This window comes from Sycon ciliatum, chromosome 1 (genome assembly GCF_964019385.1).
Source record: "Sycon ciliatum chromosome 1, ocSycCili1.1, whole genome shotgun sequence".
Classification (NCBI taxonomy): domain Eukaryota; kingdom Metazoa; phylum Porifera; class Calcarea; order Leucosolenida; family Sycettidae; genus Sycon; species Sycon ciliatum.
In genome coordinates, this window is record NC_088643.1 from 91,997,655 (window position 1) to 92,021,907 (window position 24,253).

At 47.5% G+C, this 24,253-nt stretch overlaps 1 protein-coding gene across 3 annotated transcripts; it reads right to left on the reverse strand.

Moving 5' to 3' along the window:
* Positions 1-318: 318 nt before the first annotated feature.
* Positions 319-24,213, reverse strand: LOC135806479 (DNA topoisomerase 2-alpha-like). Of its 3 annotated transcripts, XM_065320668.1 has the most exons (20): positions 21,650-24,213; positions 20,551-20,926; positions 18,854-19,912; positions 18,416-18,475; positions 18,009-18,110; positions 17,342-17,482; positions 16,702-16,797; positions 16,360-16,398; positions 16,142-16,207; positions 15,841-15,897; positions 15,296-15,436; positions 14,899-15,003; positions 9,320-9,358; positions 9,099-9,167; positions 8,920-8,964; positions 5,595-5,726; positions 4,398-4,436; positions 4,201-4,245; positions 3,469-3,537; positions 319-1,141 (listed from the first exon to the last, which is right to left on the reverse strand). In XM_065320668.1, the coding sequence occupies exons 1-20, from the start codon at positions 24,085-24,087 to the stop codon at positions 989-991; spliced, it is 5,271 nt and encodes a 1,756-aa protein (XP_065176740.1). In that variant the 5' UTR covers positions 24,088-24,213; the 3' UTR covers positions 319-988. The 3 variants fall into 3 exon arrangements, with proteins under 3 accessions (XP_065176740.1, XP_065176741.1, XP_065176742.1); XM_065320669.1 differs by lacking the exon at positions 15,841-15,897; XM_065320670.1 differs by lacking the exons at positions 9,099-9,167; positions 9,320-9,358; positions 14,899-15,003; positions 15,296-15,436; positions 15,841-15,897.
* Positions 24,214-24,253: the final 40 nt, after the last annotated feature.

The window sequence follows — 24,253 nt, forward strand, 5'->3', positions numbered from 1 at the left end:
GTGTGATATTATGAAGGTTGCGTTTACACAACAACGCTGGGGATGAAAACTCATCTGAATCCTTTCAGATCCCCGGTTCGTTTACCCTACATTGTACACGTGGAGCCAAACATAAAGTTGTACACCATAACAGAAGAAACCGAACGCCGGCCAAGCAAGGTGGAAGAATTTGAAAACGGAAATGTTCTGCCGGATAAATTTAGAGATGTTTGAACAGTCGAAACGATGTGCTGGGCCTCGTACCGTCACATGTGTATCGTTTAAATTCGTTTTCGCGCGTCCACACGAATCGCTAAGGATCCAACAATGCACATTCACTCGGGTTAAGTCAGTCTATTTTGGGTGTTCTGCCTAGGATAGATTGAAGTTCTATCAGTGCTTCTTTCATTTTCTAAAGAAGAAGAAAAGATTGGATTGCGTGCACAGAATAGGAGCATTGCTAATTATTAACCTTAATACTGTGCCACATATGAAGGTAGTCTACAAGACTGACTGAAGCAAGCTGGTTAGGTATCAGTTTCGCAATGCAGCATTCGTTGTAAGGCGATGCAGCTGGCTAGTTACATGTACATGTACCGGTATTAGTTTTTGCAATGAAGCATTCATTGCCAGGCTATGAGCAAGGCAAAGCAAACTATAACGCGATAAACTCTAGTAAATATTCATACGTGAAATCCTAATGTTGATTCAATCTAATAATAATGTCATTGCCAACAAAAAAAAGGAACAATCTTATTTTTGTTTACATACACACAGCGTGGAGTTTGAGGATCTCTATCCGGCAGTCGTGCAAATAAAAACATACAATGGTTAGGTGAAAACAACATCGGGTTATGACTCTTCTTATACTTATGACGTGCAGAAAACATGCAACCCAAACCAATGTACACTGGACCAGCAGCATAAAAATTGCATCACAAAAAAAAACATTCATACACACACAGATGCTGAGAATCCGAGGGAACACAATACCACATCGAGTACAAATCTACAAATCGTCGTCAGACTCCTCAAAACTGTACTTGACAGGCTGGCGGGAACGCTTGATACGGGACATTGGTGACGTCACTGGCACAGACGGTTCTTGATTCATCCATGAATCATCTTCATCATCACTTAGCTCGATAGTTTTGGGCTTGGGCTAACATGAGACAGTGGAACGAGAGAGAGAGGGAGAGAGAGAGAGAGAGAGAGAGAGAGAGAGAGAGAGAGAGAAGAGAGAGAGAGAGAGAGAGTCGTTGAGTAAAATACAGGCTACTAACTTACTACTTACTAGTACTAGTTATGACTAATAGTCCACCAAGGTAATGAGATATACACAGTCAGCCAGTGCGACAACAAAGGCACACAACGGACAAGGATAATGAGACATTCGACGACCTGACACCTAGTTCCAACACATCTATGAAGCGCAAACCAACAACCTTCCAGCTTGGAAGGCTCAGGTGCAGAAAGTTCCAATAGACCCATCGCGCAATGGCGCTTGCCGAAATGTGGGCACTGCAGTGTGGTTTTGATTTCTTTGCAGTTTTGAACTTTGGCCACTTGAAGAATAAAGGAAGGAGGAAGTCTTGTCTTTTCGACGAGCTGTTTTCGTTTTCGTAGCAGCGACAGAGTGGTCTTCTCTTCCTTTCACTCCAGTATGGAAGTACAGTCAGACCTCGCTTAACCGCACACATCCGTTTTCCACAAAAATATCCGGATGGGCGAGGGAACCGGATAATCGAAAACACACACTGTGTGTGTGCATAGCATTGCTGTAAATCGGTGACCAACAATTTTCTTCCGGATGGCGAGGGATCCGGATAAATGAGGACCGGATAAGCGAGGTCTGACTGTAGTGCTTAAGGTAGCAGCCTACCCAAAAATTCGCTGAAAAATCGAATCCGTAAATTCATATGAGTGCTACATCAGTTGAAAGAGCATGAATAGCTGCAAAATCTCTGAAAATTTTGTCTCGATCTGACAAGCCGTTCAAGAGTTATGGCCGAAAATGTGCCCTTGCAAGGAAAGATTTTTGTTGTTGCACGCTGCCATTTGTTGGCAGCACTGTATTTGAATCTGAGCAGACCGTGCGCAACTTGTATCATGGAAACACGCGAAAGTGTGCAGAATTTTGCTCCAAGTCCAAAAAAAGTCCAAAAAATCACGTTTTTTTTTAGCCACGTATTGGGCTGCACGGCTGCGGGCAAAGCCCGCCGCCGTGCAGCAGGACTTTTGCCAGCACCCTCGTGACGTTGCAGATATGTGGCTTGATTATTGTAGTTGACACTGATTTCGTGACTTTGGCAAGTTTGAGTCGTGTCAAGAAGTCAGGTAGGAGTCAGTACTAGGCAGTAGTGGAACGTGAGCGGTAGTCTTTGCCGATTTTTGAGGGTATCCTGGATTTGGTGTGCAGCGCTGTGGCAATGGCTTGCTGTGGAGGTCCCAGCACTGGATGTTGTATCAAAGGTACGCCCTCGTAGCACACCCTAAACCTAAAAAAATTCAAAAATTGACTTGGGTCTGTGGGAGTCTATGAGAGAACGCCCACTCGTTCCGTTGTGACAGATTCCAGGGCCACGTTGAGGGGCCCTACCCCACCACCCATGGCTGCTTTTGGACTTGTTTTAGGTTTGGATCCCGCGCACGAACAGAATGGGCAAGAAGATGTGAAAAAATTGTAAATGCATTTTTTGGGCTCCTGGGTGGCTCGCACACCGTGGCACGATGCCGGAATTTTGAGTTTTTCCGGCCTGGAAAGCCTGTCAGTGAGGCGCAAGAACTTTTAAATCATGTCCAGAGGGCCAGCATAGTGGCAGGAGTGTGTGGTCAATATTTCACTCAAATCCATTGAGAGACACCAAAATGATGGTCAATTGAATGCCATATGAAATTTATGGGTAGGCAAGCACGCGTTTGTGCGTATTTTTGCTGGCTTTTGGGGTGCCATGCGTACGGAAACGCGCCGAAATGGAAATTCCAACATGTTGGAATTTTCAGCGCGTATCAGGCGCGTACCAGCGTACATGCCAGTCACTCTGACTGGCGGGGTCAAAAAATTAGTACTCGAAGGTGTCGCATGCGCTAAATACGACTCGGATAGCTGTTTTTTTGTGAAAGGCTGAGCGCGCGTTTGGGCACGCACAAACCGCAAGCGTACCGCGTCCACGCGCCAGTTGTGAACACAGCTTAACTGTGGAGGATATTCCTGGTGCATCTTTGGGTAAGAACCCTGACGGAACTGATAAGCTCCGGCAGGGAGCAAAACAGCTGTCTGGAGGTGTGGAAAAATATTATCTGTCAACGGAAGTGTCCTTGCTGTGCTGGTGTTTTTATGCTTCGTGGTTCGGCTGAGTGCGCGTGGTTGTGACGAGTTGGGAATGCAGTAAACTTTTCTTTTCTATAAGAGTATAATTTACTCTTGATTCCACTTGCACCTGTTGATCTAATCACATCACACGCTAGGGGAACAATGGAATTTCTTACCTTTGCCTTTGTTGCAGCCTTCGGTGCGGCTTTTGGTGCAGCCTTGGGCGCAGCCTTCTTTGCAGGAGCCTATGTTACCAGTAAATCGTAGTGGTTAGAAAGCAAAGAGAAGCGGACAAGCTGGGGTTAGGGATGGATTCGTAGGCATAGGAAATTCGCTGAATACAGTACAGTTGACTCCACTCCTAACTAGGTTGAAAGTTGGCGTTGAGATCCCGAGTTCGAGTACTCTGATTTTCTCCGATCGAATATTCTAGTATTCTTCATCTCCTAAAAAATCCACACCAAGGGCCTTAAAATCACATGATACGACCCCAATTGAACCGTGTGGCAGTCATTTTTTTTGTTTATATCAAATCATATCTTGCAGAGGAGCATGTACACCAAGTGCACTCATGCAGTCACGGGCCGTATGCCAGGTATGGCGTGTGGTAGGTATGTATCTGCTATACAGAACTAATTCTCCTGCACACTGGTGTTCATGACACCAGTAGTCGGCTGTACAGAGCTTCCAGGAAATAAGCAGGAGACACGAGTCACATGACTGACAGTTAACACAACGAACAACTGGCGGTAACTAGCATGACAAGGGAACATAGAGATCATCATGCAAGACCACAGCAACACCCCCCCCCCCCCCCCAATAACACCTGGGAGTAACCAGCACGACAAGGGGACACGGAGATCATCATGCAAGACTACAGCAACATCTGTGAGTAAGCGTTGTCATACCTTTTCCTTGCCGGCTGCTGCTGCTGCTGCTGGCTTCTTCACCACCTGAGAGAGCACGAGAAACAACACAGTATGAGTCAATGTACCAGTGGATTACTAAGGGACAGACAAAAAAGATTGACACCGCAAGCTGATGAGGTTGGCACGGAGTCAATGTCGGTGGCAAGTCAAGTGATGGGCACAAGTGACGGACATACCTTCGCTTTTGTTGTGGCAGCTGCAGGCTTCTTCACCTTCTGATAACAAACAATTCACAAAGATAAAGGGAAAGGTGGGTTGAGGTACATGCATCTCTTGCCACACACACACACACACACACACACACACACACACACACACACACACACACACACACACACAGAATTTGCCTCTGAGGAATCCGCCAAAACAAAATTGAAGTGTATGTTCTCTTGCCACTCATTACTCAAGGTTTCTGGAGCTTCATGTAAGAAATTAATGTTTTTGTTTTGTTTTGCACAGCCACAAACCCTTACAGCCAAATCAATTTGAATACAATACAGTCATGTACTACCTCCGACAAGCGAAACTAACTTGGCGCGTTTTTTACTTCAAATTACTCGAAATAACTCACACTTTACAATCACAACTAATGATTGACTCACCAAAATACAACTTTGTATTGCTCAACAAGGACATTAGAGATATCAGTTAGGCTGAATCACTCTCCTCTGATTCAGAGATCGCAGCTTCTTCTGGAGAGGAATTGTCCCTGTTTTGAGAGGAAAGTGCGACTAGAGCGGATTCAGTTGCAGCAAGTACCTCTGTTGTGATCGGTGTCGCTCCTGTGTGCTGTGCTTTAGCCATGGTGTCGAGGGTAGTCATTTCCGCCGCCACTATCCAGGTTGACGTGGTAAGAACTGTGCAACACCTCCACATCACACGCGCCTGGACTCCAACTTTTTTGCCGGGTATTCTCGCCAACTGTCCAAAATTGCCTGCAGCAATTCCTGGTGATTTTCCTTAGCCACCAGAGACTCATCGCTCTGGGGGATATTGAAAGACGCTAGGATTGTTTGGCATGGACGTATGGACTCTGTGCTGGCGGAGTGACCAAGTGGAGAGAGAGAGAACTCCTTGGTTTTGCATTGAAACGCGAAAGCACGACGATTCTCCTTCACAGAATGGATGCGCGGACTGTTGGGCTGGCACACGAGGGACTGGCCTGCCTCTGACTAAGTCTGAGCCATGTGCCTTTCACCAGCTCGTCGGTTGGCTTCCTGCACCCGGTTGCATGGAGCTACAAGTAGGTCGTACCTCACAGCCTTGTGAAGTAAGTTGTGGTACCAACACAAAAATATCAAAAAACGCGCCAAGTTTCGCTTGTCGGAGGTAGTACCTAGAGCACATACAGCACAACCCGGTATAGATTTTACCTTAACTGGACGGTCTTCATCGTTGGAGAAGCTGAAATCATCGTCATCCTTAGGATCTTCACTGTTTTGCATGAAGTCATCGTCCTCATCTTCACTGTCATCTAGAACAACGGGCTTCTTCACTGCTGCTCTCTGTGCGCGTTGAAATACCAAAAAGAAGAATTTCAGGAAAACGTTTACTTACAAGTTACAATAGCAAGTACTGTCACACTACGTACGTTTCGCCGCATCGCTGGTGACGGCTCATCAGGTGTGCTTATTACAACTCGGATGTTAAGCCAATAGGAGTAAGTAAAGAGAAAGGACCAGCCATTTCTGAGTTGGCATCAAAGCCAGTCGCTATGCCGAGACCGAGATAACTGGTCCTCAGCTTCGAGAAGTCCTTGCTTGGCCTTGGAAACTCCAGGAAACTCGCGACTGCGATGACGAGCTATTCTAACTACCCATACAACAAATAATTACTTCAACCAAGTGCGATCGATCGCTGTTTGAAGTTGTGAATTATTTGCATTGCAACTTGCAAGCGCTTCCAGCTCAGCACTTGTGTACGTAGCCTAGCACAACTGATTATCCTGTACAGCTTTGCAGAGAGATACGGAAGAACCACTTGATGTCGAGCTGTGTTGGGAGTACACGAGAGTCGCATCAGCAACGCCGTCTTCTTTCTTCTTTGAAAAGGACCATTTCAGCGCAACTCATGAAAAACATGATTTTCTTCATTTTTTCGGCAAAAGCTATAGGTCGGTTTTAGCTGATCACTGTAACGTAATGATACTCATAACTGTACACAGCTTTCTCTCTGTCTCTCTTGTATTCATAACTGTGCGTAAGAGCTGCTTTCACACCTCTGCATGAACTCTGCATGTACCGTACGTGAGTGCTGCTTTCACACGTCTGTATGAACCCCGCATGAACGGTCGGTGCACCCCTTTGTACGCACGCACGCTCCACACTTTCCATCCTTCCATACACGGACGAGTACTTGGGGACTCGGGCCTATGTTGCTTCTTGTAGCTCTACTCACTTCACTTCTTTGTTCGGACTTCTACTAGCTGTTCGGTTGTTTGTCTTGTAAATAAAGATGTTGGTAAACCCTAGCCCAGGAGTTTGCTACATGGCGCATTGAACAGGATCTACATACGAGAGCTCCGTATTGATCCACTGTAGAACACTAGTATGTCTCGATTTCAGCCACCATGTCAGTTTGACTTCGCCGATCCCTCTGCCTGGGATGACTGGTTCGATCGTTTTCGGCAGTACAGGAAAGTTACTAAACTGCACAAGGACGACGAGGATGTCCAGGCAGCCACTCTCCTTTACAGCATGGGACCACAGGCGACAGTAGTCCACAAACAACTGAAGTTTGATCACGCCGGCGATGCGGAGAAGTTTGACGAGGTGGTCAAGAAAATGTCCGAGCATTTCAAACCAGTGTCGAATGTGGTACATGAAAGAACTATGTTCGAGCGGGCGATCCAGTCGCCATCGGAATCCGTTGACGAATATCTTCGTCGTCTGCATCGTATCGCAGACAAATGTGGCTTCTCGGGAGCCCGGGACGAGCGAATCCGTGATCGTTTCATGGCTAACCTCATTGATCATAAGTTGACACTCGAGCTGCAACTTCTCGATAAGCCGGACCTGGCCAAGGCAGCCACATACGCTCGAAACTACGAGCAGGTTCATCGCCAAGTAGCTGCGCAGCGCCATCAGTTGGAAGTGTCTGCGCCACCTCAGGCAGCCGGAATCAGCACTGCCAAGGCCAACAGCGGCGGCCGGGCACAGCAGTTTAGTTCGACTTGTAGGTCTACGTCGTTTGGTACGGATGATGCGTCCTGCAGGTGGTGTGGCAGGCCAGCGACCCACTCACGCCGTGAATGTCCTGCACGGTCCGAGAAGTGCTCCTCTTGTGGGAAAACAGGCCACTTCAGCAGGGTATGCTTGACTAAGCCTAGTAGGCTAGCCAGTGAACCAGGAGCAGGCCAGAAGTTGGTGCATGCAGTGCAGCCTACACCAACTGCAGGCATCAGCACAGGCGCATATCTGTTTATGGGAGGCGTTTCAACTGACCAGCTGCCTGATGAGCCTTGGATGCGCTCCATTCCGATAGGGAACACTGAAGTACTATTCAAAGTGGACATTGGCGCGGACACGTCCGTAATGAACGCGGACACGTTTAGCACGCTAGTCCCGTCCCCCACGCTCCAGAAGCCAGCAGCTGCACTCCTGGGACCCGATGGCACACCACTGACAATTGCGGGAAAGTTTATAGTCCTAAGTTGTGACACCAACGGACAACTCTTCCCGCATGATGTCCATGTCCTCTCCGCCTCGGGTTCGAACCTGTTGAGCCGACAAGCTTCTTTCCGTATGGGTTTTGTGCAGCCAGGAGTTCACAACGTCTCCGCTCCACCCGCACCTCCACTTGGCTGTATGACCGGACCACCAGTATTGATACGTATTCTACCCGGCACTCGCCTGTACCACTGCCCAGTGGCCAGGCGTGTACCATTCCCACTGCTCCAAAAGGTGAAGAAGGAGCTGACGAACATGGTGGATTCCGGGATCATCACACCGGTCACAGAACCGACGGAGTGGTGTGCACCAATGGTGGCGGTTCGGAAGAAAAATGGTGACGTCCGCATTTGCGTAGACCTGAAGAAGCTAAACACAGGCGTGAAGCGCGAGACATTTGTCCTCCCGACCGTTGAGGAAACGATGGCTAAGATATCGGGAGCGACTGTGTTCTCCACGCTGGATACGAAGAAGGGGTTCTGGCAGGTTCCGCTCGCCGACGAATCTCAACACCTCACCACATTCATCACCCCGTTTGGCAGATACAAGTTCCGCCGCTTGCCCTTTGGGATTAGCGAACCATTGTCCATGTCACTGTCTGAACGGATACAGAATTAAACTTTAAAGGGAGCCGTTTTTTGTTTATATCAAATCATATCTTGCAGGGGAGCATGTAAACCAAGTGCACTCATGCAGTCACGGGCCGTATGCCAGGCATGGCGTGTGGTAGGTATGTATCTGCTATACAGAACTAATTCTCCTGCACACTGGTGTTCATGACATCAGTAGTCGGCTGTACAGAGCTTCCAGGAAACAAGCAGGAGACACGAGTCACATGACTGACAGTTAACACAACGAACAACTGGTGGTAACTAGCAGGATAAGGGAACATAGAGATCATCATGCAAGACCACAGCAACACCCCCCCCCCCCCCCCAATAACACCTGGGAGTAACCAGCATGACAAGGGGACACGGAGATCATCATGCAAGACCACCACAGCAACATCTGGGAGTAAGAGCTGTCATACCTTTCCCTTGCCGGCTGCTGCTGCTGCTGCTGGCTTCTTCAATTTCTAAGAGATTCAATTCAACATGAAAAAAAACAGCACAGAGAGGAGACCATGAGATCATATTGCCACAACCATCACCAGTGCTGTCAAAGCGCACACTACTCCATGCAAGCCTAGCTCCCAAAGGGTTCACAAACCTTTTCAGTCGCGGCTGCCTTGCTGGGCACAGGAGCGGCTGCTGCTGCTGCTGCTGGCTTCTTCACCACCTGAGAGTGCACGAGAAACAACACAGTATGAGTCAATGTACCAGTGGATTACTAAGAGACAGACAGAAAAGATTGACACCATAAGCTGATGAGGTTGGCACGGAGTCAATATCAGTGGCAAGTCACGTGATGTGTACAAGTGATGGACATACCTTCGCTTTTGTTGTAGTAGCTGCAGGCTTCTTCGCTTTCTGATAACACACAATTCACAAAGATAAAGGCAAAAGTTGTGGATTGAGGTACATACACCTCTTGCCTAACACACACACACACACACACACACACGCATACATAAGGACGAGAGGGACACAGCCCTATTTGTTGCCACAAAAAAACATGGGAACCAGGGACACATCAAGTCCACTGAGCCGTTTCACAGTGTCAGCCATAGTGCACCGTCCTGTTCCTGTGAGGATTAAAGCGTCCATGGTCTGCCCTGCAAACATATGTTTTGCAATCTTCAGACAAGCGCCTGGATGCAGTTCGTAATCCCTTCCAGAACCATTCGCAGGGATGCAGCTGGGAATCCCTTCAAGAATCATTCCCACGTAGTTCAAAGCTTACATACATAAGTTCTCAGCCTCGCGAATGTCGAGGCTCAGCCACTGATTCAAGAAGACATTCAGGTGTTTGACAACACAGCAGCTGCAACTACGCCTGAACCACCAGGCACTGTTTTGGCATTGTCACCAGCCTGCCTGAGTGCAGTCTGCAAACACAGCATTCACTCACACTTCACTATCCAAGCGTGTACGCGCAACAAATCTCCCCGTGCTGTGCTGGAGGCGGTATATATTATTGTCAAGCTGAAGCCCGAACTGTGTGTGCAAAAGAAGTATGTGGGAAAGTTGTCCCTGTTTTGACATTGTAGTACCGTAGTCCCCACTGTCGTTTGATAATACTAGTATGCTCCGTATTGATTGTCTCACTATGTAGTTGGCGCCACTAGCGCTTTTTTAGGTGATACTTTTGTCACTGGTCTGATCGCCAAAGTGCCGGTTATAAGGACTTGCTTGCTGCGGCTTCAATCACCACTGTATTCGACTTGACCAGCAATGGTATGAAAGGCCTAGTCGAAACTAATATTATGGTTTCTGCTCTTCGTGTGTTGGTTTGCTTCCCGCCAACCAAGAATCTATTCAACATTTTTCCTGATACTCTTCTTTTTGGTATTTCAGCGCACACAAAGAGCAGCAATGAAGAAGCCCGTTTACTAGACAACTGTGAAGATGAAGACAATGACTTCATGCAGAAGCAGTGACCTAGCCAAAGCTGGCTGGGAAGGCGACCTGCCGTCTGAGACAGCTCCAAAGGTTATTTTGGCCCCAGTCACCCACTTGAGGTCACCATGTAGACTGTAGTAGACTGTAGTGCACTGCACTAGCACTTGAGTCGAGATGGTGGAGTACAACCCATATCCTAGGCGTGGGTATGTACAGTACGTAGCCAGTACTCAGGCCCAGTGCTAGCTCTTCACTCAAGCTCAAATGCATTTGAGTATGCACTTGAGTACGTCACAGAGTGCCAGTAAAATGTAACCAGTGGGGGGGGGGGGGGGGGGGGGGGGGGGAGATGTCCTATCTAGGACATCGCACTCTGAATGAGTCTGATTGGTTACCTGTCCCAGAGTTGTCATGGAAGCGTCGGTCGCGCACACGCGATGAAAAGAAGTGCTGCGTGAGCATTTCTGAATGTATGTGGAGGATGCACGATCGTAATGGCGATGGATTTCTTTCCGAATTGGTCAAGTTTGAGGGAATAGGCGGAGAATATCAGACATCGGCGGGGATTGAGGTAGTGTATATTCGATTCTCCATCGAATACCCGACCGAATGGCCGTTTTCGTTTGGGGATTTCATGTGGGGTTTCTCGTAGCCACGCGCCGCTTCTTTGGAAACGATTGGTTCTATTATTTTGAATGTTTTGCCTTTGGAATGTTTCTTCACGCCCCGTGCGTTCATTTCGCCCCAAACCTGGCCATGCAGAGGAGGAAGACGAGGCAGCAGGCGCTAGGCCCGTTACCCTGTAAATTACTGCCTGGAAGATATTATTTGGCCAAAGCTTGCTGTTGGCGTTTTTGATTTCTTGGATACGACAGCTCTTGGCTAAAACTGGACCTTGGACGGTCTTTCTTGGATATCAACCCAGGACGTGGTGGTCATGGACGTATCGCCATCGCTTTCAGCCAGATCCTTCTGCTGCCTGAAACCAATGGCGAAAGTAAAAACTTTATCGCAGCAGCAGCTACTGCTCTGCTGAAAGTGCGAACACAAATTGCTTCGCCAATCCTCTTGTGCACTTGCAATTTTCAATGCGACCAAAACGATTCGCTTGCCAGTTCCTTTGTCCAGGCGTACTCCACCACGAGGAAAATAAAATTCGTGAAGGCAAGCGGCAAGATGCGAATCTCGGCTCGCTTGAGGCAAGCCGCCAGGAGAACGACAACTAATTACTTTTGAGACGAAAGGCCTTCGTTGCGTTTGTTTTGAGTGCGACATGTTCATCTTCCTCGGACGCGACACAAAGTTTTGAGTCACGTGTCACGATCACTATGGGAACAGCATAGTATGTATGCTGGGGCATGCTGGGTTCCGTGATGTCCTATCTAGGACATCACCAGGACTGGTAACAGGTCGGGTCATGGTTCGCTGCTTCCGGTGGTGTACAGGCTGTGACACTGACAGCTACAGACTCTGGACTGTCATATTGTGGGCCATTCGTGGCTGGGTCTTGTCAGATGACCAATGTACACTGCAGACATGACGTTGGTGAGCACATGATCCATGCTCATGTAGCTGTTTGCGTCCTTTTTCATATTTTGTTTACCTATAATCACATTGTCACAACTGCCTGATGAATGTCCATAATTGGACGAAGCGAAAGGAGATGCAAGCTGCAATGAAAGATTTGTAGTGGTGTGTGTGTGTCTGTGTGGATATGTGACTGGGGTCTGGGGGCACAGCCCCCAGAACGATGCATTTTCACTAGAACGTTGGCCGGCTGGCATAAAATCCTGGCTAGACCTCTGAGAACAGTGAAGATCCTAAGGATGACGACGATTTCAGCTTCTGATAGTCCAGCTAAGGCAAGATGAATACTGTAAATCATGAATATGTAACGAACAAGTAAATTTAACGAGTTAACGAGCAAAGATTAGTCGTTATTTTAAAATTCGTTAGCAAAAGTCGTATGCATTTGGGCCTCGCACGATTGAAATCGATCATTTCACATTATGGCATGCAGCGCGTGTTCAACGGATCGTAACTCGGTCAATTCTCAACGGAATTCAACAATCGAAAGATCTAGATGGTAGCAGAGACGCTCAGCAGTCGATTCCAATAACTCCGAAGTCTCTCAGATAAATTTTGACGAAGCGGCAGGAGATCGAAAAATTGGAATTTTTTACACTCTTTATTAAATACGCTGGATAAATTTCAATTTCTTTATTCTCCTGAGATCAATGTCTTGTTTCTCAACACCATGTCGCAGCGGCGTTCCTGGTTTACTGTGATGGACAACAACGAATGTCCTTGACGAGCATTCCTAGCACTTCGAAGTATTATTGCATCTGTCTGAGAAAATCGTTAAGTTTTCAAACCGTTAACCTTCGAAAATCAGAAAATCGTTAACTTTGCGGGTCGTTAAAATAAGTATATGTTATCGCATGGTTGCGAGGGCCTTATGGCATATTATTGCCCCGAGAGGTTAGCCCGAGGGTCATAGGCCCGAGGGGCAATAATAGGGGAGGTTTCGCTCTACGCTGTCCCCGGGGAAAATTGCGGAAAAAAATCGCAAAAAACGCGGGGAAAAACGCGGCATAATATGGCATAGTTTGCGGTGAATTTGCGGTAAATATGCAGTGAATAATATTGATGTGTGGCAATTTTCAGTGAGTATGTAGTGAAATCAATCAGTTACAAGTCTCTGGTGTAAGCACTCGTCATATTTGAGTAAAAAGCCGCCACGATGAGACGTTGCTGACCGAACAGTGAACTGTGTGTACGTGTTGTGCAACAAAAAAATCGCGGGAAAATCGCGGTCTTTAAAAAACAGCAAAAAACGCGGAAAAAAACGCGGCCGCGGAATCGCAATTTTCCCCGGGGACAGTCTACGTAATTACGTATGAAAATCCGTATGTCGTACGCGCCGGGGAGCGAGGGCAACTTTCATACGTAAATCTCTCTACGGATTTCCATAGGAAAGCTGTTTCCTACGTTGGGTCCTCCGTAGGACTTTTTGAAATATTTTTTCGCATTTTCCGCATTTGTCCATGGCAACGTTCAAGCCGCGCGAAACACAAGGTACACACACCGTACACCACGTGCATAATATCATGGAAACCGCGGTTTCGGTTCATGGTGCATACGGTGGGCGCATGTAGCCAACGCGTCTCCAAAGCAACAACGCATGTTTAGCAGTCGTGGCCAAATCACGTAGAGCGAAACCCAACAGCTCTGATTTTACGTATGAAAATTCCGTGCAGTTCCTACGTTATTTTCATACGTAATTCCGTAGAGCGAAACCTCCCTAATATGCCATAAGGCCCGCAGCAACCATGCGATAACAAATTTACCACATGGCCCACAGAGCAGACCATTGGGCTGCTGTTGAAACTAGCCCAAATGCCAACAGATTATGACCACAATGTATATTGATGTGCTATTATTATCAAAACAGGAAAAATGAAGATATTTCTCCTACACCCTAACAAAAAGTCTGCTACAGACCATCAGAGAGTATACAGTACTGAAAGACGGAGACAGAAAAAAATTGCCGGCACGGCATCGTCATCGCAATATACATGACAACCACAATAAAACACAGCAGAATCATAATTTCAGTTGAAAATTAAGAGTGCTACCACGAAGAGTTTCTTCATGTTTACATGTGTATCAGGAAGTTGTCAAATACAGTACTGCAAGTATTTGACGACTCCCTGGTGTGTAATTCTGAGGACAATTTGTCTTCTTTTTTTCAGCTCCAGATAGCTGTATTTTTCATTGCAAAATATTCCTGAATTGTTGTGTTTGTTGTTCAAGCAAAGGTGAAGGCAGAGGACTCAGGACAGATGAGCCTGGTAAGAGCTTTGAGTGGCACAGGAAGACCACACAAAGGCAGTGACTTTGCGAGGATCTGAAACTGAAGGCACGTGCTGTATTGCTGAGTTGAATTTGTGTTATTTCAAATAATTGTTTGTGATCACAGTACCACATCGAGCAGAACTGAATCTTATCCACAAGCTTACCGACGGTCAGGCTGCCAACATGACTGAACAAATGATCCCTGCAAGCACCACACGGCAGACATCCGAGGCCATGTCCATTGCCGGGGCGTCCATCTCCAAAACGAATTCCGTCTTCGTCTCAATGCTACAATGCGACTCGTCGTAGAGTCGTACAGTCTACAGAGTCGTCGTAGTCACGCGATCACTGAAATAAACAATTTTTTTGCGGGCAAATAAACTATTTGTTTGCGGGCAATATCGCATATTATTGCCCGCGGCGCAAAAGGTGCTGATTCGCTGGAGTACGGGCAACAATCACGTGCCATGTGATAATATGATTTACAGTACTGTGTTGTGCTGTGTGTGTTCTAGGTACATGATTGTATTGTATTCAATTTTGATTTGGCAGTTAGGGTTTGTGGCTGTGCCAAAAACACAATTAGGTTCTTACACGAAATTTCAGGAAGCGTTCTGAACATTATATCACATCATTCACAAATAGCTCACCTTTGGAGATGGTGAATAATCGTCTTCACTGGAGTCGACATCATCATCATTATCATCACTCTCACTGTCAATGGAGGCCTTCTTTGGTGCAGGTTTTCGTGGCCGCTAGACAACAGAATGACAGGTGCACCAAAGACATACCAAACACACACACACACACACACACACACACACACACACACACACACACACACACACACACAAGACACCACAGATACGTCAGATTCTATGTACGTGTATAGTGGAGGTCTCTGATCGCAAGAGTAGCAGCAGGAGCTAAATGCTACCACCAATATCAAGAGTATATAAGCTCAGTTGCAGTTGGCAAATGTGGCCATGGCAGAGGAACTATACCTGCACCCAGAACACACACAGCACAACACAGTATTAATCTTACCTTAGCTGGGCGGTCCTCATCGTTGGAGAAGCTGAAATCATCGTCATCCTTAGGATCTTCACTGTTCTGCATGAAGTCATCGTCTTCATCTTCACTGTCGTCTAGTACGACGGGCTTCTTCACAGCTGCTCTCTGTGTGCGCTGAAATACCAAAAAGAAGAATATCAGGAAAAACATGTTTACTGAAACAATCAATAAAGAGCGTATTATCAAACAACAGTCGGGACCACGGTGCTGCAATGTCAAAACAGTGACAATTTTCGCACATACCGGTACTTCTTTTGCACACACAGTTCAGGTTTCAGCTTGGCAATGTACACCGTATCCAGCACAGCAAGGTGAGATTTGTTGCGCGCACATGATTGAATAGTGAGGCCTGCCTGAGTACAGTCTGTGAACACGGCGCTCAGTCACACTTCACTTCCAGTGCTGTCAAAGAAGCCAACTGACTGGACACGGTCCAAAAAAAACTGTGGCGCAAGCGCTGCGCTGGCAACTACTCCATGCAAGCCTGCTTAGCCTGGCTCACAAAATAATTCACAAACCTTTTCAGTTGCGGCTGCCTTGCTGGGCACAGGAGCGGCTGCTGGCTTCTTGACCACCTGCGAGAGCACGAGAAACAACACAGTATGAGTCAATGCACCAGTGGATTGCTAAGGGACAGACAAAAAAGATTGACACCGCACGCTGATGAGGTTGGCTTCTTCAATTTCTGAGAGAGTCAATTCAACATGAAAAAAAACAGCACAGAGAGGAGACCATGAGATCATATTGCCACAACCATCACCAGTGCTGTCAAAGCGCACACTAGTCCATGCAAGCCTAGCTCCCAAAGGGTTCACAAACCTTTTCAGTCGCGGCTGCCTTGCTGGGCACAGGAGCGGTTTCTGTGGCTGCTGGCTTCTTGACCACCTGAGAGAGCACGAGAAACAACACAGCATGAGTCAATGTACCAGTGGATTAATAAGGGACAGACAACAAAGATTGACACCATAAGCTGATGAGGTTGGCACGGAGTCAATGTCGGTGGCAAGTCAAGTGATGTGCACAAGTGACGGACATACCTTCGCTTTTGTTGTGGCAGCTGCAGGCTTCTTCGCTTTCTGATAACACACAATTCACAAAGATAAAGGGAAACGGCGTGGATTGAGGTGCATGCATCTCTTGCCTAACACACACACACACACACACACACACACACACACACACACACACACACACACACACACAGTCCAGCTAAGGTAAGATCAATACTGTGATGTGCTGTGTGTGTTCGTACATGTATTGTATTCAATTTTGATTTGGCGGTTAGGGTTTGTGGCTGTGCCAAAAACACAATTAGGTTCTTACATGAAGCTTTAGGAAGCGTTCTGAACATTATATCACATTATTCACAAATGGCTCACCTTTAGAGGTGGCGAATAATCGTCTTCACTGAAGTCGACATCATCATCACTCTCACTGTCAATGGAGGCCTTCTTTGCTGCAGGTTTTCGTGGCCGCTAGACAACAGAACCATAAGTACGCCACAGACACACCACACACACACCACAAACACAAGACACCAGATACGTCAGATTCGACGTACGTGTCTATAGTGGAGGTCTCTGATCGCAAGAGTAGCAGCAGGAGCTAAATGCTACCACCAATACCAAGAGTACATAACCCAAGAGTGTGCAACTCCAGCTATGGGGTCTGCGACGGCAGAACTTCACATCACGTGATGAACCCGTACACATTATTTGCACTCTGTGCATGATAGATACAGGGTTGTACGCAGCCCAGCTTTGGGTACAACTCTCTTGTGGTCACTTTGCACTGTTTGCCAGCATAACCTTTTGAACCATGTGACGTGATGTGAAGTTCTGCCGTCGCAGCACAGCATAGAGGTTGTGCAGGCAGTTGCACACTCTTGGGGTTATGTACTCTTGCCAATACTAAGAGTATAGTTATTATAAGCTCAGTTGCAGTTGGCAAATGTGGCCATGGCAGAGGAACTATACCTGTACCCAGAACACACACAGCACAACACAGTATTGATCTTACCTTAGCTGGGCGGTCCTCATCGTTGGAGAAGCTGAAATCATCGTCATCCTTAGGATCTTCACTGTTCTGCATGAAGTCATCGTCTTCATCTTCACTGTCGTCTAGCACAACGGGCTTCTTCACCACTGCTCTCTGTGTGCGCTGAAATACCAAAAGAAGAATATCAAGACAAAATGTTTACTTAGTAGGACTTCATTGCTTGATTAATGAGTGGCAAGAGTACGTAAACTATAGTTTTTTTCTTCAAAATGAAGCGCACTCTGTCGTCTGCGATAATAGTTTGCAAACCTCGCAGAGCCATGCAATCAAAGTTATGGGGTCTCGATGGCAAAAAAATTCACATCACGTGTTCAAAGTACGATGTGTACTACGTACAACGAAGGCCAGTGGACGAGCAGTCCGGATATCTGCCATGATCATGCTGATGACTCGCATAAGCTTAGTGGGTTTCTGTCAGGGAGTTCTATTTGTATTACTGCACTGGTTGCTAAAAGCGGGCTGGGAAAGTAAAACGAGAACATTACACCGCGTGGTGTGAGTATTGTATTCAATTTTGATTTGGTGGTTAGGGTTTGTGGCTGTGCCAAAAACACAATTAGGTTCTTACATGAAGCTTCAGGAAGCGTTCTGAACAATATAATTATCACATTATTCACAAACGGCTCACCTTCGGAGGTGGTGAATAATCTTCTTCACCGAAGTCAACATCATCATCATCATCACTCTCACTGTCCTTGGCGGCCTTCTTTGGTGCAGGTTTTCGTGGTTGCTAGATAACGGAACGACAGGTACACCACAGATACATCAGATTCTATGTACGTGTACAGTGGAGGTATCCATACAGACTTAGTGTTGACTTATTGCAAGGTAGTTGAAGGTACCCTATGAAATTCTGGCACAGCTGCACAAAATCAGCACAAGACGTAGCAGTACAGCAGGCAGGGGATAAGGTGTTCCACCTGTCAGCAGCAAGAAAAGATCTGATCTTGAACCGGTCCCCAAACTGCCGTGAATTGTTTCATGTGTCGGATGTGTCCCAGCACTCTCCCGGCAGCCATACCACACTCTACTAACCTTAAGCCGGTCCGCCAAGCTAAGAGGTTTGCTGGGAGCAGAATTCGCAGCTACAGGGGCCTGAAAAGAAAAAGAAAAAGAGAAACATCCATCTATTGTGATCGACTTGATTGGTATTCCCTCTGGGTCTTGCCAATAGCAACGAGTTAATTCAGTGCCATAACGGAAAACATGCAAAAAGTGCAGACAAAGAAACCTTCCTACCCTACACAAGCAGACACATCATAACTACACCTGCTAAGAACAGACAAAGATACAAAACAAGTTGTAGAAACCCAATTGTTTGCATCTGCCACAGACCTAACATGAATGCCACGGCTATTCACTGCAATAAAGAATGTCTATCATGTATTATCGTTATGCCTGGCATTCACATGCGCACACTTGCACAACCGCCCACCCACTCACCCACACGCACACACACACATACTAGCATACCTCAGCAGTGCCTTCATCCATTGCATCGCCAGTGGCGGTCTCATCTGTGCTGCTACCCAGTGCCTTGCGCTTTTTGGGAACCTTTGGACCATCATCAGTGAATGCAGGGATGGATGGCGGTACAAACTCTCCCATCGGCTCTGTACTGGTAGCGGCAAGTGACAACTGAGCGTTGGATTTGGCGGCACGTGAACCACCACTACCCTTGGCCTTGGCTTTGCTCTTCTTCTGGGCTTGTTCCAGCACAGCTTGGCCGGCTTGCGAATCTTCCTTCTCCTGGGCCTCACGGCGAATCAGATCGGCTTCAAACTCATTGAGGTCTTCTTTCCACAGGTCATGCGCTGATTTCTTCTGCAGTATGGCAAGCTCGGTATTCTTGTTGTCACGTTGGCGCAGCAACTCTTCCTTCTTTTCTTTGGAGATACTGCGCATGCGCATATCCAGGAGGTAATCGTAGTCAGGTCCGTCATGTGAGGATGAAGCAGAGGTGGCATCACTGGCTTCATCGGAATCGCTGTCATCCCCTTCAACAACAGCGATGTCTTCACCCTCTTCTAACTTGCTGCGTTGATCTTTCCAATGCTTCACAGGATCCGAAGGATACTTGCTCTTTTGCATGAACTGGATGATCTCCTTTATGGGCTTGTCCTCCATCACAAGCTTGCCAGAAATCTTCTCAGTGATGAAGCGGGCTTGCGCGGACAACTTGTCTGACTCAGCTTGCAGCTGGCCTTCCAGATACTCCTTGCGAATAGAATAGCGCTTAGAACGCAACTCAAAGAACTCCTTCAGGATGGTGTCCACATTGTCATACCTTCGCAGGCAGCCATCACCGTCAAACAGAACCATGTTCGAGGTGCTGATGCGACTCTCCAGCTTGAACTTCTTGTAGAGGCCTTCCTTCTCGGCTACAGCCATGTTGGCCGGAGTCAGAGTGACAACAAAGCGCACCGTGGCTTCAGTGTGGTATTCGCGGTAGTCCTGGATGAAAGATGGACTTTTGTCAGTTCCATGCAGCATTGGCTCCAGAACGGCCTCTTTGTAGGCTTGTGTCCAGGACTAGCAGCAGCAACAACAACACACATACACCAAGCACACATACACCAAGCACACATATATCAAACCCTTTGAGCCCACTGAACAAACACAAGATATACAATATTGAGAGCACACATCATCTTGGCGAAACAAGGAACTAAAGCACTACCCAATTACTCAAACACTACTACAGGTAGATTCCCTCTAATTTGAATACAGTTAAACATCGATTACCCGACCACCTCTGGGCAGCGAGCCCTGGGAAGGTGCTCAGGTAATGAAAACGTTCCGGATAAGGAAAATCTCACCACAGGCCAATACATGTATTCGGTATATCATAGTACCCGCAACAACAGTCGTTTTCAGATTAATTTTGTAAGTTTTTGACTGCACAGCCGTACACAGAGGTACAGGCAGCGAGTGCACGCTGCGGCAACTAACTTTTCGTGCAAGCTCCTGTACGAAAACACGTAGCGTAGTTGACGTCCAACTGTACAGCGTAATTCAAAGTTGGGGCCTGGAAGTTGGAGGTTCGAATTAAAAGGAGTCTACCTGTGTGTGTTGTCGTTACTTCTGAGTCTACCTACCTTACCAAGAAACACAGTTTTACTTGCTACGGTATTCACATACCTGCAATATGATGTCAGATGAAGACTTACCCGAATAGGAAGTTCAGTGATCTCCAGCTGAGTGTCGTTTAGACGACCGATAGCGCCGTAGATGGCATACCGCTGCGGCTGCACATGGGCAACAATTCCTGTAAACCCCTTGTACTTGGGCTGAAGCGACTCCATCTCCTTGCCGTCGATTAGACGACGGATCTGGCGCAAGACATCGCGCACATCAAAGTTGGGAATAAAGGTGCTGTAGCCAGTACCGATACCTTCAGCACCGTTCAGGAGAACAGTGGGCAGGATTGGGCAGTACCATTCCGGCTCAATGCGCTGATTGTCTTCAGTCAGGAAGCGCAGGTTGGCTTCATCAGACTGCGGGAACAGACGCCGAGCAAGCGGTGACAACTTGGTGAAGATGTAACTGAACACCACAGGAATACATGAAATACAACACAACCCTCTAAAACTGCACAGTGACACAGTGGCACAGTCCCACACACATCTACTCGTATAATTTGAAGGGATAATCATCCTTGAGGGTAGGCCTTGCACAGTTGGCTTCAGCTGCTAACATTGCCGGCCAGGTACATGTACATCTTCTGGATCTTGAGCTGCAGAGTTCGGCATCATTCATGCACACATCGAATGAAGTAACAAAAAAATAAAACAATTCACAATGTATCTCTAGAGCCAGGGGTTGATTTTTACGGTAATATCTACAGTACACTTCAACACACCAGCTCTATAGCAGTGTAGTTCTGTGTGACTTTTTTCCACATAGCAAATTGGCATATACTTGTAGGAAGACATCAGCGCCACCATGACAGGGGCGTAGCAGCCGCTCCGGCTTTGGCCGGACCACTTTTTCGCCCGACCACGACCACCATAGTAAAACAATGCCAAAAGTGCCCAGAATGCAGGATTCTGCACCCTAATTTCAAAAATATTCCGCGGGGAGATCCCCCCGACCCCCCCTGGCCGGACCACCGCCAACGACGGTGCTACGCGCCTGCATGAGCACAGAGCACTCACACATACCAATACGAAGAACAAAGAATTACAGTGTTCAAGTTCACAGCACTCTCCTGGACTAGCTCCTTATGGAGAAAAAAGAAAGAAAGAAGGGCACAGAGGGAAAGCTTACCGGGGACTGGCGGCATCCTTTCCACCGTGCAGGCGGGTACCAAACTGACCAACAGGCAGTAGAAGGTTGACGTTGTTGCTGCCAACATAGTCCTGTGCCATATTGATAATCGTGCCCATCAAACTTGCCTCGCCATGGTGATAGGCCGATAGCTCAGACACTGAACCGGCCAATTGGGCAACTTTCACTTCTCGCTTGTCGTTGCGCTTGAAACAAGTGAAGAGGACTTTGCGCTGCCCAGGCTTCAGACCATCGACCAACGACGGGATACTTCGCTCATTGTCCGCATTGCTGAACAAGATCAGCTCCTTGTTGACGAAGTCCTGGTAACTGAGTGACTTCATCTTGCTATCGTAGAGGAATGATTCAGACAGACCCTGGGTGCGACGATCACGCCGGTGCTGCAGCCAGCTAGTGATCCACTCCTTGCGCTCTGCAGCCAACTTCTTGCTGAACGCCAGCTTGATACATTCATCATCTTCTTTGCCAGTGTAGGTGAATGGGATACGGTGACGCTCCATGCCAGCAAAGTACTCCTTTGCCTCACGGTGGGTGCTTGTACCCAAACCTTTGTAGTACTTGATCTTCCAGCTCTTTGTACTATCGATAGTGCTCACCCAGCCAGCAAACTCTGGAAGACTGTAGAAGGAGATCTCCTCTTTGCCTTTGCTTGCCTTGACAATCGGGGTGATGAATTCTTGCAGGAAGCCAGGGTGGCGGAACAGCGATGGCCAGTTGTAATGCAGCCAGTTGATCAGGAGGCCCTTGATGTGAGAGCCGTCCTGATCTTGATCAGTCATGATCATTATATGACCATAGCGTAGCGTCTCCAATGCACCAGGGGCACTGTAGTCTTTCTTGTACTGCAAGCCGAGGATCTTCACCAGTGCCGAAAGCTCCGCGTTGTCCATGATCTGCTTGTGAGACGCTTCACGTACGTTCAGGACTTTACCTCGCAGCGGGAAGACACCATACCGGTCACGACCAACAATACTCAATCCAGAAATGGCCAATGCCTTAGCTGAATCTCCTTCCGTCAGGATGAGGGTGCACTCTCGGGAGTTCTTCGTGCCTGCGTCGTTGGCATCATCCAGCTTTGGAATGCCGCGAATCTTACTGTGCTTGGTACTGTGGCATTTCTGCTTCAGCTGTGCCTCCGATTTGAAACGAGCCCATTCGAGAACGTGCTCCACAATGCCACAGCGCAGGACTTTCTTCAGGAAGGCCTCGCTGAGAGCACACTTACTGCCAAACTTGGCTGCCTTGAGGGTCATGTTTTCTTTGGTCTGAGAGTCGAAAGTTGGGTTGACAACTAGGCAATTGATGAAAACCCAGGTGTGGTTCTTGATCTGGAATGGCTTGATAGCAACACCACCTTTGTTCTTCTTGCTGACCGAAGCCATCACACTCTGCACTACTTGGTCGGCAATGTATGTCACATGACTTCCACCCTTGGTGGTGGCGATGGAGTTGACAAAGCTGATCTGCTGGAAACCACGAGTGCTGCTTGCCACGCAGATTTCCCATCGGTCGTTGACAATTTCATGGACAACGGGTTCTTTGGACGGCTTGTCATCGTCATCACCATCTTCGTTAGACCCACGGCTGGATTGCAAATACAGGTTGACGTAATCGCGGAAGGATTTCAATTTTAGCGTCTGGCCATTCAGAACAACACGGACACCGCGTGACGTACCAGCCAAGTCATAGGCGCGCCGCGTCATCAGGGCAACCGTATCCTTGTTCAGCGAGTCCATCTTGAACTTGGACAGGTCCGGCTTGAACGAGATGCATGTGTAGTCGTCCTTGCTATCAGTGATCTTGGGATCGCCGGGTTTCAGCATGTTGCTCTTCCAGGTCTGCTTTAGCTTGCGACCAGATTCACTGCAGGCAGTCTCAACAGTGAATTCATTACTGTAGATATTGCAGAGTTTGGCTCCATAACCATTACGTCCACCGGTCACTTTCTGTTCTTCGTCGTCGTAATTGGATGATGTCAACAAGTGACCAAAGATCAGCGACGGGACATACATCTTCTCCTCCTTGTGCATCTCCACGGGTATACCACGTCCATTGTTCCAGATAGAAATCTTGTTGTTCTCTGCATCAATAGTAATCTTGATCAAATTCATACGTGCATCACGCTGTTTGTTATCAGCCGCGTTCACAAGGATTTCATCAAAGATCTTGTACAAGCCAGGAACGAATGTCACATCCCTGAACACCATGCCTACTCCCTCATCGTATACCCACATTTGCTGGGTAACCTCTTCCACCGACCCAATGTAGGTATCAGGTCGCAGCAAGATGTGCTCATGTTGGCTTTTCTTCTGGTACAGACGTTCCACAGACAGCCGCTTCTTTTTACCACCCGAAGTGGCCGACGTGTCTTGGTTCATTTCTTTGAGGACTCCTTTCTGCACTGCCTCCGTGGCCATTTCTACACAACGAAACCAACCATTACACAAGGCAAGTAACACTTTGAAAAAAAACAGTCAAGTAAACCCTGTCCTTTGCTGACCCAGGCAGGGCTGAAGTGAAGGGTTCAAAAACTACGTGCCCCAAAACATTATCACATCGGTTGTTGGTTCTTTCATTTTTTCA

What these genes read in the sequence shown, in the direction of transcription:
- LOC135806479 (XM_065320668.1), bottom strand. Translation starts at nt 24,087, where the DNA reads ATGGCCACGGAGGCAGTGCAGAAAGGAGTCCTCAAAGAAATGAACCAA. An exon ending in ATGAGGACCGCCCAGCTAAG is followed by an intron (nt 16,798 to 17,341) that starts GTAAGATCAATA and finishes TCTGTTGTCTAG; the next exon opens with CGGCCACGAAAACCTGCAGC. An exon ending in AGGCAGCCGCGACTGAAAAG is followed by an intron (nt 15,898 to 16,141) that starts GTTTGTGAACCC and finishes GTGCTCTCGCAG; the next exon opens with GTGGTCAAGAAGCCAGCAGC.